This window comes from Notamacropus eugenii, chromosome 3 (assembly GCF_028372415.1).
Source record: "Notamacropus eugenii isolate mMacEug1 chromosome 3, mMacEug1.pri_v2, whole genome shotgun sequence".
Lineage (NCBI taxonomy): Eukaryota > Metazoa > Chordata > Mammalia > Diprotodontia > Macropodidae > Notamacropus > Notamacropus eugenii.
In genome coordinates this window covers 18,524,259-18,538,616 of record NC_092874.1, presented here as the reverse complement: position 1 = coordinate 18,538,616, position 14,358 = coordinate 18,524,259, and the positions used below count along the sequence as shown (strand labels likewise).

The window sequence follows — 14,358 nt, the reverse complement described above, 5'->3', positions numbered from 1 at the left end:
ATATTTTTTTGCACATGAAATGTATTAAAGACGTTCTTTCTTTGGGGAACACCTGTCCTTTCAGCTTGGAATTTGCTTTCCCCTACTCTTTAGGCCTCTTTGCGCTTAACATGTTATAAACATGTTTTGTAGTCTCAGTCCTGAAAAAATATTCTTCATTTTGCTGTCATGGCCAGGGATTGCTTGTCTGGCCCTAGTTTGCATCACCCACTATAAAAGACCAAGCCATCTCCTGTAAAAAAAAGGGCTATCTGCTGGGCTGCAGGCACAAAATAATAGCCGTGTACTATGCTTTTACAGCAGCTGGCTTGGGACTCATGGCATCCTGAAGATCTATTCAGAAAAGACTGCCAGAAACTGAAACCAAGAGAGAAACTAAGAAATGGAAAACAGTCTGAACTTAGAGGCAGGATGAGCAAGGTGCAGTTTCTGCTGTGGAGACTTTCTCTAGGTGTGACCTTGGGGAAGTCAGCTCCTTTCTCTTCCGTAAGATGAAAGGGTTGGCTTCAGTGACCTTTGTGAGGGACCAGAGATGACCTTCTCTTCGCATACTTTCTGTCAGGATTGTTCTCTGGGGTGTCTAAGAAGCATCTACCCAGTACAATCACTGCTGCTCTTAAAGCTTCTCTAAGATTTTTTCTACAGGTTCCTGTGGCAAGAATGGAAGTATTGGGTGGAGAGAGAGAGGGAAGTGGAACAGGATTGGTCCTTTCACTTAGGAGAGCAAGGAAGATCCCAGCAGCATCCAGCAGTTACAATGGAATCATTTTGGATTCTCTGTCTTTTGCAGTATGTGGGTGAATGGGTTCCACAAATCTATTTCTTTTCTTTATAGAAATCACAGTATTGGTATGTTTATTGAGTTCTAGCTCATTCTGAAATACAGATCATTACTACCTACTATTCAGTTCTTTGTATATAATAAGGGAATAAGAAATGCTGAATTCAATCAGTTCTCTTAGGATGAAGAGCTCCCTTAATTTTGTTTGGAATTAAAAGGTTTAGAAAAGGATTTTTCTTCCCTCTCCTCTCTTTATGGTGACAGGAGATGGTCCATAGCTAATTGGATTACCTTTTTGTATTGATGAAGTAGGGAGAGTTTAGAGAAGTCCTTGTCAGTACTGCATAGACTGGAGTCACATTGTCCTCTCGAACAAATTAAGAATTTTTCCTCCTCCAAGAAAATGTGTTAAGCTTCCAGTTAGCCAGTTGACCAGTTGCCCTTGGTCTGAGCAGAGTGGATGTCAGTTCTTTAGTTTAATACAAGTATAGAACTTTGAAATTCTTCCCTGATGAATGCGGTCGCCTTCTTCTGGACGTTCTTTAATTTGGCTCCAGTTTCCTGGGGTGCAGTGACTAGAATTACAGGAAGGATTCCATCTGCAGTTTACCAGAGCCTTGTTTCTTTGCATTCTTCTTCTTCTTCATGATACCCACTATTGCTAAATGCCTTTAAGCACATTAAAAAACCCACAACTGGATATACAGCTACAAACTACAAAAAGCAACAGCAAAAACCTCAGCTAAAATAACTAAATACAAATTCTGAATATCAGAGAAGAAATCAATGAAATTGAAAGCAAAAGCCATTAAGTCAATAAATAGAACTGAGTTAATTTAAAAAAAAAAACCTAACAAGATACACAGACGGTAGGCTCGTTTGATCTTTAACCCCTCCCCAAAAACCCAGATTGACAAAATGAAGAGAAAAGGGAGAATTCATGGTAGATAAAGAAGAAAATTATTAGCAACTGTTTTGCTTAATTACGTGCCAACAAAACTGATAAATAAAGGTAAATAGATGAATATTTCTAACAATGTAAACTGCCTAGATTGAATAAGTCAGAAAATAAAGAATTTAACATAATCTCAGAAAAATAAATTGAACAAGCCATAACTGGGCTCCCAAAGAGAAAAATAAAACAGGAGTAGATGGACTTAGTAGTAAATCCTGTCAAACATTCAAAGAAGTCACTCCATTGTTATATAAATTGTTTGCACAAATAGGAAAAAAGGCATTCTCTCAAACTCCTTCTGTGAGGCAAATTGGGTCCTTATTCCTAAGCCAGGGAGAGATAAAGCAAAGAAAATTAGATCCATAATTCTGAAGAATATTCATGAAAGTATTCAATAAATGTTTGTCAGAGAGCCTAAAGCAACATATTAAAAAGAGTATACATAATGTTTAGATCGGATTTATACCAACATTCAGTTTTAGGGAAAATAGAAACAAAGCAGACTGTGGTAGTAACGAGACCAATAGACACAGTGTGTTAAAAAATGAAAACAATGGGGATAAACTGATCTTTCCTTAGTAAGGTAAATAATATCTATTTCAAACCAGGAAGTAACCTTTTCTGTAATGAAGTAAGGTCAGAGTTAAAGCAATATAATACAATAAGAGTATGTGTTTATTTTCTACGTGCCAGACAATGTAATGTGCTAAAGGCTGGAGATACAAATAAGAAAAAGACAATTCCTGCCCTCAACGAGCTTACAATCTAATGGGGTAAACCACACTCAAAAGGAAGGTGAAAAGGGGGTGGCGAGGGTGTAACGATTGTAGAGTCAAAACTTAGCAGTGTAGCTGGTAGGAAGTGAAGAACTGGCCGAAAAGGAGGCTTTGGAGAAGTCTTATGCTCCATCCAGCAGTCCTCCAAAGGAACAACATCAGCTGTCACCACGATTATTTGATGTAATTCTGGAAATGCTAGCCATAGCAACAAGACAAGAAAAAGAAACTGAGGGACCAAGAGTAGGCAATATGTAAATAAAATTACTGCTTTTTGTAAATGATAAAAAAGTTTACTTGGAGAATCCTTGAGCCATAACTACAAAATGAGTTGAAGCGGTAACATCAGTAAAGCAGCAAATTACAAGGTAAACCGACACAATTAATAGCCTTTACATGTATCATCAACAGAACTCAGCCGTATGAGATTGTAAAAACAACTGTATGTAAAGTAACACGCAGAAGTTATGTGAATGCAAGTGCAGAGCACTCTGGAGAAATAAAGGAAGGCTTAAATCATGGGAGAGGTATTCATTGCTCATGGTTGGGTGATGCTAATATAATTAAGACGACAGTTACCTTAGTATTCATTAACAGTTAACTTAGTATTTTGGCACTATACCAGGCATTTTATATAAATAGACAAAATTATAATAAAATTCATCTGGAGGAAGAAAAGGTCAAGAATAGCAAAGAGAATAATAAAATAAAGTGTCAAGTAAGGGGACCTGGCTACATGTAACAAAACAGGAATCATCAAAACAATTTGGTGCTGAATAAAAAAATAGCAAGTTCATCAGGTGTCTGTGACCCAGAAACACTAGACAGGACAGCATAGTTTTTGACAAATCCGAGGGCTCCAGCTCCTGGGGTGAGGACTTGCTGTGCAGTAGAGACTGCTGGCAGAATTGGAGAGCAGTCTGAGAGAAATCAGTGTTAGGCTACTGTCTCCCACCATTTATGATAGTAGGCTTCATATGGATAACTGATGGAGATATAAGAGCTTATCTCATAAAAACACTTAGAGGAAAAGGAAAGAGAAGACTTTTCATGACTATGCATTGGGGAGAGTTCTTGATTAAACAAGGGAAGCAGGAAGACAGGAAATAAAATGGAGAATTTTGATTACATGAATGGTAAAGGTTTTTGCTCAAATGAAATCAATGTAGTTAGAGAAGGGAAATAGTGAAAAGGGAGGAAAAAACAGCAAATTTCTCTGGAAAAAAGGTCTGATATCCAAAATATATTGGGAACTGATTAAAACACAAAAACGAGCAATTTCCCAACAGATAAATGGTTTTCAAAGGAAGAAACCCAAATTATTAATAACCATATGAAAAATGTTCCCAATTATTAATAATTAGAGAAGTTCAAGTTAAAATAACTCTTAAGGTTCTATCTCACAACCATCAGATTGACAAAAATGACAGAAACAAAAAAATTCCAGTTGTTAGAAGGCTACAGAAAAACAATAACTCTGATGAACTGTTGGGAGGAACTGTCATTTGGTCCAGTCATTCTGGAAAGCAATGTGCTTGTTTGGGTTTTTAAAATAAATTTTTTAAAATTAGAAAAATTATTTTATCCTATTACATGTAAAGATAATTTTTAACATTCATTTTTATACAAAATTTTGAGTTCCAAATTTTCTTCTTCCCTACCTGATTCCTCCCTGTGACAGTAAGCAGCTTGATATAGATTAATATATATATGTGTATATATACATATATTCATATATTTCCATAGTATCCTTTTGATCTGCATTCAGACTCCTTGGTTCTCTCTCTGGATGTGAATGGCATTTTCTATCAAGACTCTTTTGGACTTGTCTTGTATCGTCGTATTGCTGAGAAGAGCTAAGTCAGTCATAGCTGATTATTGCACAGTGTTGGCTGATTCTGTGTACACTTCACTTTGCATCAGTGTATGTAAGTCCAGATTTTTCTGAAATCTGCCTGCTCATCAGCACAGTAGTATTCCATGACATTCATATACCACACCTTGTCTAGCCATTCCCCAATGGATGGGCATCCCTTCACTTTCCAATTCTTTGCCACCACAAAGAGAGCTGCTATAAATACTTTTGTACATGGAGATCCTTTTCCCTTTTTTTATGATCTCTGATATAGACCTGGTAATGTTATTAAAAAAATTGTAGTTTGGTTATCCCTTGGACATAGTTTCAAATTGCTCTTCATAATGGTTAGATCAATTCATAACTCCACCAAAAGTACATTAGTATCCCAATTTTCCCATGTCTTCTCTAATATTTATAATTTTCGTGTTTTGTCATGTTAGCCAATCCAAGAGGTATGAAGTGGTATCGGTTGGAGAATGACTTGTATTCTTATAAATTTGCCTCAGTTCCCTATATATTTGAGAAATGAGACCTGTATCAGAGCCGCTGTTTCCAAACTTTCTGCTTCTGGAAAGCAGTTTGTAACTGTGCCCCAAAAGTCACTAAACTGTATGTACCTCTTGACTCAGCAATCCACTAGTAGGCCTGTATACCCCAGTAAGCTCAAGCTAAGGTTTAAAGGATTCATCTGTATAAAAATATTTCAACAGTTCTTTTTGTTATAAACTGAAAACTAAGGGTATTCCCATTGGTTGGGAAATGGCTGAATAAATTGTGATATATAAGTAGAGTGGAATATTCTTGAACAGCAACATTATAAAGACAAACATCTTTGGAACAGTTAAGAACTGTGATCAATGCCATGACTAGCCATGGTTCTACAGAACTGATGATGAAGCACGCTGCTCACCTCCTGAGAGGGAAGTGGTGGACTCACCGTACAGAATAAGACAGACATTTTCAGATAGGATTAATGGGAGAATCTTTTCTTTGTTTTTTTTTTTCTTTTATTTCGGGGGGATGAAGTAAGAGGGAGAAGAGGGATAGGGATAGGGTTGCAAAAAAAAAAGAGAAAATTTAGTCGTCAGGGCATTTTTTTTTTAATGTACAGCAGGCCAGAAGACATCACAGAGACACAGAATGACTTTCAAAGTTACATGTTCAATTTTTTAAAAAGGAAAGCTATACATCATAGACATTTGAGGTTTCACATACAATCTTCTTTTTCTATTTTGCTATATATGGAAATTCTAATTTCATTTGGCATCTTAAATTAAGAATATTAAAATTTTTTAAAGAATACAAACAGTTCCTTAAATAAGGACAAACTATTAAAAACTGTATCTAAGAACTAATTCAGGTCAATAATAATAAGAAAAATTCAAATTAAAGCAACTCTGAGGTTCCAACTCATCCCCATAAGATTGGCAAAGATTGTCCAAAAAATGGGAATGACAGTTATTAGATGGTCTGCAGAAAGATAGACACATGAATGTACTATGGGAGAAGAGCAGTCTGGAACTAGGCCCCAAAATCACTACACGTGCATACCCCTTGACCTAAAAACATCAGCCCAAAGCGTATAGAGAGGCGGAAGGGACCCATGTGGGCAAAGACATTTTGAATGACACTTTTTATCATATCAGAGAATTAGAAGCAAAGTGGGTACCCACCAGTGGGGGGTGAGGGACGACTGAACAAATTATGGCTACTAAATGTAGTGCGATATATTTATAGCCTAAGAAATTATGAAAGGGACGTACTCAGAGATCTGGGAAGGTTTATATGAGCGGAGGCAGAGCGCAGTGGGTAGACCAGGAGGACGAAAGAACTCTGCCCAATCCAGTCACAGTCATGACTCCACAAGACCAGTGATGAAGCCTGTTTTCTGGCCCTTGGTGGAGGAATGAAGGACTGTCGGTGCCAAAGGAGGTGCAGGTTCTCAGACATGGCCACCGTGGAAATGTGTTTTCTTGACTTCTCTTATTTGTTAAAGAGAATGCTTTTTTTTGGGGTGAGTGGTGATGGTGACTTTTTAAAAAAGGAAGAAAAGGGCATCAGGGGAACATTTTAAGAATTCACCGAAGAGCAGAAGTTCAGGAAGGAGCCCAGTCAGTCAGGGCAGTGTGGGCGCTATTGCGTTAAGTGTCACACACCCTTGAAGAACACTGACACACGACACAGACTCATGGGTTCACAAACAGCCTCTTTGTCTCTTGTGCGTGAATATTGATTCTGTCTGTTCATCTTTGCCAAGTTCATAATCCTTTTAAAATAGAATTTTAAAAAATGTGCCACCACGTAATATTTCATTTGTTATACTTACCATAGGAAATAGCAGCATTTTTTTTTTAATTTGGGGGAAAAAAATAAAAGGTAAAAGGAAGAAATCTTAGTTTTGCTTTATAATCATCTTACAACAGTTTGAGGGAAAACACTTTTCAAAGCAAACATGATCACTTATGTAAATGGTGTAGCTTGGGTCACTTTGTTTTCTGCCCTGGATGACCCGCAGTCCTCTGCTCACCTAACCGGAATCCCTCTCTCCTTGTCTTTGCCGTTTGGTTTCAGGATCTGGGTTTGGCACAGGACTCTGCTACCAGCACGAAAAGCCCGGTCCTTCTTGGGGGCCTGTCGCATCAGATCTATAGGATGATGTGCTCCAAGGGCTATGCCCAGAAAGACTTCTCCTCAGTCTTCCAGTTTCTCCGAGAGGAAGAGAGTGTGTGAGCTGGCTCTGGCAGCAGCAGAAACCCAAAGCTTTCTGGGAGCTTCCTTGTCGCTCACCCCAGCAGGAAGTGGGTCTGGTCGAAGGTCACGAGTCACTGTCTTTCCTAGACCCGCCTGCTTTTGGTTGTCTGGGTCACAATCATCTAGGTCTGGGAATGTTTTTCATTCATTAAAAAAAAAAAAGCCTGCTTATTCTGTTTAGTTTATGTAGTGATCACATCATAATTCAGAGGCACACCAAAGCAATACTAAGCTTTAAAAATGTTTTTAAAAATATTTTTGCCACCCCAAAGTCTTACCTTGGGCAAATTCAGCTGCATCTTTGCTTACTTTAGCTAGGTTATTAGTCACTTCATTTTACAAATAAGCCAGCTCTCAATTAATTTTCACCAGAATAAAACCTTTCTTTGTGGGGAGAAGGAGGTACAGTGAGGGACGGGGGCAAATTGGTTCGACTGAGGAAGCATGATGAGCAGCTTCCCCCTCCCTGACCCCTGACCCCTGCCCACCCACCCAATAGGTTTGTCTTCTTAAATCCATGGTTTCTCTTAGGTTGATAAAGTTACTGATTTCTTTTTGTTCCAAGGAGTTGATAAAATTAAGTAAAAACTTGTTATTGTGCGTTTTACAATTTGGACTTAGTGACGTATCTTTGTGCATCTGTGTGTGTGTGTGTGTGTGTCCCTGCCCCTTCCAGCAGAGCCTCCACACGCTGTGAGCTGATTCTAAACTTTCTGTTTCCATGTACACTTTTTCAGTAACTTTGGACGTCAGAAGGAGGGCATCTTCAGGGCCTGCTTGTGGGTTAGCAATGTCTGTTTGCTTTAGATGATTATGATGTTACTCTGAATAAACAAACCACATTATTTTGAATTCAAATAAATTTCTATGCTGATAATGCCTTCTTCGAGTTGTTTTTCCTTCTTATTTACTGAGTGTGATGCCCTGTCTGGTGGTGGTGGTTCCAGCCCGGCTCTTTCTTCTTGGCCCCCTTCTTTCTGGTTGCTACCTTGTGTGAATGCTCCATTGAAAATTCCCCCTCTCCCCCGCAGAACTGGAGGTGTTCCTCTGGCTCATGGGACATGTCTGGGATACCAGGGCAGTGCCCCGGTTATCCAGGTGCTCCCCCGCTTGCTTCATCCCACTCCCTTCTCCCCAGTGTCTTTTATGCCACTTCCAAAACACAAGTGGTGTTTGATGATGTGCTGGCCTGGGCTCACACCCAGCGAGGGCCTTTCTGTCGCTTCTTTGGCCCTCTGAAATTTTATAACAGCCAAACAAACAAACATAAATCCACCTGGTAGGTCTGTTATGGTCCCTGACTCCTGGGTCACCTGAGGCAGCGAGAGATAAGTGAAGTAGATCAGAGAAGGCTGATGGGAAGCAAGGCCCAGCATCTCACTGGCATTAAGTTAATCTTGAGGGCATGGAGATCAGACTGGGCCTGGGGTACAGCTCTTCCTGAGGAAGGCCACAGCTGCAGATGTGGCCAGTGACAGTAGGTCTGTAGGCCAGAGTTGACCTCATAAGAGCTGAATTTGGGCCTCTCTTTTTATTCTCCCCACCCTCGAATTTAACAGGTTTGCATCAGTTCAGTTGTCAACTTAATCAAAGTGATTTTCCTAAAGCGTATGTCCAACCATGTCATCCCCCTACTCAACAAACTCCAGTGGCCCCTGTCACCTTGAGGATCAAACAAAAAATGCTCTGGTTGGTATTCAAAGCCCCTCCTACCTTGCTCGTCTTCTTAAACCTTACACCCCGGCCCATATTTTCTGCTCTAGTGATGCTAGCCTCCTGGCTGCTGCACTTCTCAGCACTGGGCATCCTCTCTGGCTGTCCCCCGGGCCTTGAATTCTCTCCCATCTCAGCTCTATCTATTGGCCTCCCCGACCTCCTGTAAGTCCCAGCTAAAACCCTGCTTTCTACAGGAAGCCTGCCCACTCCCTCCTAGTTTTAGCCCCTTCCCTCTCTGAACTGCTTCCTATCTATTTTGTAGGGAGCCATTTGTGGGGTGTCGCCTCCCCCTTTCTATTGTGAGCCCTTTGAGGACAAGGACAGTCTTTGGCCTCTTTTTTTATCTGTAGCACTTAGCACAGTTCCTGGCACATAGTAGGTGCTTGACAAATGTTTGTTAACTGACTAACCTTGGCCAATTCAGTCACTCTCTCTGCCTCTCAGTCTCTCATCTCTAATAATAAAACGAGGGACTGAATTCAATGAGCAAGTCTCCAAATCATCATGCAGAGCACTCTTAGTTTGGGGATGGCACCCGAAGCCTTGTCACCTGTCTCACAGTTGTGTAGAGTAGATAGAAATGGGCCAGGTGGTGAGCAGGGCTCGGTGTATACCTGTTATTTATTAAAAGTGCATGCTGGGATAATAGGAGGTTAGCAGCGGTGGTGTCTTATGTTGGGGATAACAGTGCTTTGCACATAGTTGGTGCTTCATACCTGCCAGTTGACTCTTAAGGCAGCATGGTTAGATTGGAAGTTGAAGATCTGCATTCAAATTGGAGCCCTACTACTTGCTAGCTTTGTGACTTTAAGCAAGTCACATGAACTTTCTAGGGCTCAGTTTCCCATCTGTCATGTAAGGAGTTAGAGAAAATTAAGGTCTTTGTTTGAATCTAGTGAGAAAATGCATGACGTAAAGGTGTGTTCTGGATAGGACTCAGATAAATCTGAATTATTTTGTTAGGTTCACTGGTGCCTGCTTTCTCTTGCCTTTCTCTCTCCCTTTTACAGTTGTTCAGGGCTGCACATAAATCAGAGGGGTTGACTTTACTCTGAAGATGGAAGTTCTTTCAAAAACTGGGGCAACAAGTCATGTGCCAGCCAAGGACATTTAGTAAACATTCTGCTAATCTGAAAACTTTAGCGCCCTTCCAAGGAGAGAGCTTGTTTCTTCACCCAGAGCAGTCTTCTTGAAATAGCGAGCCATGGGTCAACTTTTCTTCCATGGTCTAGTTATCAGTAATAACTTTGTAATTATTTCTCTACAAAGTCATCTGGGTTGGTTTTTAAACATTCTTCAATTTGTGATATTCAGTAAGTTCCTTCAGGTTTGACTCTTTCCTCCTCAAGGAGAATGCATGAATATCATGGCAGCCCTCGGGCTTTTGTGTTCTGAAGTTCTGTCGAACAGTTTGTGCTAAAAACCCTCCTGCTTCGAGGAGCTGTGATCCATCTGCAGTGAGATGATCACACTCTCTTATGTCTTGGCAGAGTCAGAGTCTTTGTGAGCTTCTGTGGCTAAGAAAAAACCCACCTGCTGATAAGGAGTCTCTCCACACTTAGCTGGACTGGTCCTCCAGCATAGACTTAGTCTGTCTGTGGCCCTGTGTAGCACTTTTGTAAACACAGGGCATCACCAGGACTTTCACTCTCCTGGTGGGACCTTCAACCATCAAAGATCATCACCATGTCATGATGGATTAATGAACAAGGACCGCAGTAGAGGAAATACAAGACAGTGACATGTCATCATTGATCAACAGAAAGTATTGAGGTTTCTGTTTGGTTTTCCCAGAAGTTATAGGATCATGGTGACACGATGTAGAAGAGAACACACTGGGCTTGGAGTCAAGAAAGACCTGAATTCAAATTCTACCTCCGGCACTGCCTGGTGGCATGACCCCAAGCAAGTCCCTTAAGGTTTCTGAGACTCCCTTTCCTCATCCGTAAAAATGGGAATAGTGCCTCTTAATAGTAGACCCCATGGTGGCTGTGAAGAAGATGCTCTTTGAACCCTCCAGTGCTGTATAAATGTGAGTTACTCTTATTACTCAAATGGTTCTGTGATCTCCTGGATGTGGATATTTTCTCCAGCAAGGAAGATCACACAAAACATCTAGCTGCCATAGTGGGCAGCTCCACCCCTTGTCCCAATATCATAAGGATACTAGTGGAGTGCAGAGGCTACCTATTGGTTAGCTCTTGCTCTCACCCCATGACCAGCCCATCCTTTCTCAATCATGTTTCTTTGATGCCATCTTCTAGTTTTGTTTATTGAAAGAATGTCAAGATTGCTGCAATTCGGATTTTCCAGTGCCATGTACCCTGTCTTAGGATAAAGATCTCACATTCAGAGTACCAATAGTGGCTCAGGTTTGTGGATGGTCTGGAAATTCTGTGACTCTCAGCATCCTCTGCCCCCTTTCCTAACCCTCACCTACTGTCACTACAAAAGTGGAGGGCAATTTTCTATTTTTATTTGCTTCATAGTTTGCCATGGTCAAAAAATTCATCATATGATCAGGCTGGTGGTGATTCTCCTGTTCTGCTTTAGCTAAACTTGTCTTTCCAAAGGATACTGAAGTCTTGCATTCAAAGCCTTCTCAGCCTGATAGGACTTGCTGAAAACTGGCTTAGCCTTCCAGAAACAAATCTGCATTATCACCTGTCCTTAAAGGAGTAGCTCTTAGCCCTTCCACAAAACAGAGGTCTTTCCCTCTTTGGATGAATTGTCATGGCTTTGTTGTTAAAGCAATTGAGTGATTATCCTCAGTGATCTCTTAGTAGGAGTTTTCCTTAAATGGGAAAATTGTTAGAATTTTATATTGTTGCCCTAGTAAGCCAAGCTGTGCATGTGACCTTGGTGTCACTTAAACTTCACCGTCTCAGTGCATCTATCTCAGCCTCGAGGACTCTCTTCTATGATACAGAATAAAAGCTAGCCATGCATTCTCCCCCATTACAAATCTCTTCTGTGTTCATTGGAGCTACCTCAGCGTACTGGTGGCCATCTTCTGGGTATTCTTCACTTCATGGGTTACAGTGATGTACTCAGGTTGTCCACTCCTTGTCATCCATTTTTACTCTGTAACTGCCATTCCTTCTCCTCTGAGGTTGTTAGGTGGCATAGTAACTGGTTAGAATGTTGGAGTTGGGATCAAGAAGACCCGAGTTCAAATCCTCCCTCCAACACATACTAGTTGTGTGACCTTGGGCAAGTCACTTAACTGTTTTCTGCTTCAGTTTTCTCATCTGTAAAATGGGGATAATAATAGCATCTTCCGCCCAAGGTTGTGAAGATCAAATGAGATAATACTTGTAAAGTGTTTCTCAAATTGTAATCCTCTATTTAAGTGTTAGCTAATAGTATACGTTTCCGGGAAAGTAACTCTTATGCCCTTTTCCTCTGTGGTCATCTTTGCTTCATTGAAGTCAGTAAACACCAATGAAAATGTTCATTTGGGCTGGGAGATCTTGTCAGGTTCTCTGCTTTGTGGAAGATGTTGGTGATTAAGTTATCTTTACATAAATGTTTCTTACTGCCTTTGAGCACACAATGGAATGAAACGTTCCCCACTCCTTCACTTGCCTTTCCTTGGACACTCAGTCAACAAGGATTTATTAAGTGTCCACTCAACGAGCACTTACTAAATGGGCAGTTGGGTGACTGACCTATTGCAGCAGGTGCTGCAGATAGATAATGGGCCTAGAACTGAATAAGAAGAAGAAAGGAACTGGATGACATCAGGTCGATGATGCTTTGTTTTCGCGGACCTCAAGAATCTTATTCCTGTCGACACTCACCGATATTCTTGTTGGCACCGTATGGCTGAAGCAGTTAGAACCATAATTTCCAAAGGCAAATAAATGAAGAGATACATGGTAGTTTATGGGGTATTATCAGCAGTGATGATTTGCATACAATAAATAAATTGAGGCATGATTCTAGAACTTCCCAAATGAGAGTAACAGGTAACAGATGAGTAAACTGAGTGACTTAAGTGTTGTACCCAGGATGTTAAAAGACTCAGAGAAAAGCCACCAGCTCACTGGATGGATCTTCCATGGAGGATGTATGGGGAGATGGAGATGGCGTTGTCCAGGATGACAAGGCATGGGGGGAGACCCCATGATAGACTTTCCACCTTTGAGCTATGTCCCTTACGCCACGTTTTGCAAAAGTCTGGTAATAAGCTACTGCCTATTTAGGGCCATCATGTATATCTCTGTTTGAGTCACCCACAACTCAGAAAGTACGGAACATGTGCACTTTGTGCTTGGTTTGTCTCCTGAAGAAATAAGTGTTCCATCATTTCGTTATTGTAGTCTAGTATGATTTTTGTAGGTTGATTTGGAAACTTGTAGGTAAGCTAACAAAAATATAAGAAGAAAAATTACTGCATAGTAGACAAATGAACATCACCAAATTTTCTTAGTATCATTCTACCTTGCTTCCCCTTTAGATCTCCTGGAAATGGTTCTTATGATAAGTATGCACAACTTTGAGCAATTATTGTCTGTTTCTGCTGGGCTTCTGACAACAGACTTGGCTACCATGCCATAACTGACCTTTTTCTTTCCCCTACAGTTTCCCTCAGGACTTGGGACCTTTTTACCTTTAATGAGCACACAATGCAAAATTCCTCCATCATACTAGCCACTTTTTAAAAAAATATGTGATTTATTTACTTTTCATTTCTCAATATTCATTTCCACAAGAATTTGCATTCACAATTTTCTCCCCATCTCTCTCCAGCTCCCAGCCAGGACAGCATGCACCCCATGCACCTCTTCCTCCAGTCTGTCTTCCATTCTGTTACCCCTCTAGCTCTCTATACCCCATTGCCTGTATATCTTTTTTTCCAGTTATGTGACTAGCCACCTTCCAACACCCACAGGCTCCTTTGGGGGAAGGTGGAGGCCACTTGTGGCTTTATCTTCCTTCCTTCCAGCTTCCTTTTATGCTTAGAACAGAAGCTCCTTATGGGCAGGAACTTTCTGCTTGTATTTCTCCTCCTAGCAGTTGGCACGATGCCTGGCATGTGGTAAGGGTTTGATAAATGATTGTTAATCTGTCTGCCTTTGAAACCTTAAAAATAAAAGTTACAGGTACCTGCACCCTTTCCCCTAGGCACTTTTGAGCCCATTCTCTTTGACTTGTATTTTCTCCTCAGTGTAGGGATTTTGATTTTTTTTTTTTTACCTGTTTTTCTAAGTGATCAGATGCTTTTGTGGCCTCCTCACTGCAAAGACAATCATGAAATGCTCATTTGAACAAAGAAGCGGGGGAGAATTAGAACTACAAATTCTCCCCTGGTTGCTTGTCCGAACCAAAAGGTGTCCCATTATTACGCTAACCCTAAGCCTCAATGCACTGGAATAACTGCCCTCTGGAGTTTTTTCAAATGGGCAGCCAGTAGGGAGCAGCCTGCCTGCACGCAGGTTTCAGCCAGTCATTCAGTTCAACTGAAGAAGGAGCTTAAGGACGTTGTAGGGATTGGTTACGGTACATGCAAGATTTA

The 14,358-nt window shown here is 40.8% G+C and overlaps 1 protein-coding gene across 1 annotated transcript in view; it reads left to right on the top strand.

The window, feature by feature from the left end:
- HIBADH (3-hydroxyisobutyrate dehydrogenase) overlaps window positions 1-7,998 on the top strand; it is a 147,387-nt gene extending 139,389 nt beyond the window's left edge. Inside the window, exon 8 of the mRNA XM_072651014.1 lies at window positions 6,942-7,998. Within this exon, the coding sequence (XP_072507115.1) occupies window positions 6,942-7,100 (159 nt within the window). The 3' untranslated portion in view covers window positions 7,101-7,998. The remainder of the gene's footprint in view (window positions 1-6,941) is intronic.
- Window positions 7,999-14,358: the final 6,360 nt, after the last annotated feature.